General features: G+C 36.7%; 1 protein-coding gene across 1 annotated transcript in view; it reads left to right on the plus strand.

The window, feature by feature from the left end:
* The window catches only part of RAD17 (RAD17 checkpoint clamp loader component), a 93635-nt gene that overhangs the window by 82678 nt on the left and 9273 nt on the right, over nt 1-1684 (plus strand). The window contains exon 15 of the mRNA XM_007943361.2: nt 758-815. Within this exon, the coding sequence (XP_007941552.2) occupies nt 758-815 (58 nt within the window). The remainder of the gene's footprint in view (nt 1-757; nt 816-1684) is intronic.

Here is a 1684-nt window from a genome sequence, read left to right on the forward strand (position 1 = left end):
TTTTTGGTATTTTCATGCAAATTCTTCTGCTAGTTGGGGTTTAGTCCACTTCTATATCCTTCCCTTCAAGGCTCAGGGGTCCCAGATTATCTTCTGTGTCTGTGTTAATTGGTTTCCGTTTTCTTTGTTGAAGAGAGTCTGCAATCTTTCTGTCTAGTCCACCATCTTATCGGAACTCACTCAAATTTTTTTTTTTAAAAAAAAGAACCATATATATGGGACCAAATTGACAATGGCAACTCAAAAGGATAGATAGGAAACTTAAGGAGTAGTGACTTTATTTAAATGGGGGAAGAACAATTCAAAAAAGGAGGGTAAGAATAGTTGTACAACGTGAAGAATATAATTATCACTGAATTGTACATGTAGAAATTGTTAAATTGGTGTATGTTTTGTTGTGTATATTCTGAACAGTAATAAAAGATAAATGGTTTAAAAAATAAGAAACTATTGAAGAATAACAGTGTGGCTATTCATAAATTAGAAGACTAATTCTATGAGCTTGCCACCCTCATCCAGTTTTTCTTACTTACATAGGTGGGGCAGCAAATGACACTAAAGCAACCCAAACTGAGAAGACTTTGTTTACAAAATAGGTACTCAGCTTACTCTGTATGATTCAAGAGGAAATAGAACAAAAATAAAGAAGAGAGAGTAAATAGTACAGCACTCTATGTTATTTAGAAAAGTAAAAAGAATTCTTTGTCCCATATATATTGGCCTAATTTTTAAAACTATTTTATATCTTTGTTTTCAGCACAGATTTCTTTTATCCAAGATATTGGAAGACTTCCTCTGAGGCGACACTTTGGAAGGTAAGCTGATTGTCTTAATTTCCACAGAGCCTTTACTGAAATGGCTACTGATAATGTTTGTTTATTTAGTGTAAATTCCATAAATGTTACATGTAAAATGTAAGAAATATATTTTATATACTCAGTTATTAAAGAAGGTAGTTGTATAATAGACTGTTCATTTTATTATTAACTATAACCATACATTTTCACCCACTCACAGTGGAATATTATCAACTGAACAGAATGATAGAATCACAGAGGCAAAGGAATCTATTTTTTTTTTTAATTGTGATTTGGCTGAAAATTTACAGAGCAAATTCATTTTCCATACAGTTCACATATACTTTGTCTCATGTCATTGACTACAATTTACCACAATGCAACAGCTCCCCTCCCACTTCCTCCCAATAGATACCTCTTCCCTGGGTCTATCCCTCCATGCACTCCTGCCCCCTGAGCTGTCTCCTTGTGCATAAACAGCTCTTCTTTTCTCCAATGATTGTTCTCTCCAAGGAATTTATCTACCTCAGGTAAACGTTCAACTCATATGACTGTCTGTTGCTGGGCTGGAAGCCACAGGTGTGAGTTCAGTACCAGACCTGAAGGGCAGCTAGGGGCCATAGTCTCAGTGGTTCCACTAAGCTCTATCAGACCAGCAAACCTGGTCCACTTTTTTTTCCCCTGCCCCCCAAATGATTTTGAGTTTTGTTCCACATTGTTCTCCCTCTCTATCCAGGATCTCCTACGTAGATTCCCCTCTGAGTGGTTGACAGTGGTAGCCAGGCGTCATCTAGTTCTTCTGGTCTCATAGTCATTTAGGCTGAGGATCGCATGGTGTACCAGACGCCAGGACTAATTGTTTCCATGAATCTTTGGTTTTCTTCATT

Source organism: Orycteropus afer, unplaced genomic scaffold (genome assembly GCF_000298275.1).
Source record: "Orycteropus afer afer isolate SDZICR_OR568_19922 unplaced genomic scaffold, OryAfe1.0 scaffold00104, whole genome shotgun sequence".
Classification (NCBI taxonomy): Eukaryota; Metazoa; Chordata; class Mammalia; order Tubulidentata; family Orycteropodidae; genus Orycteropus; species Orycteropus afer.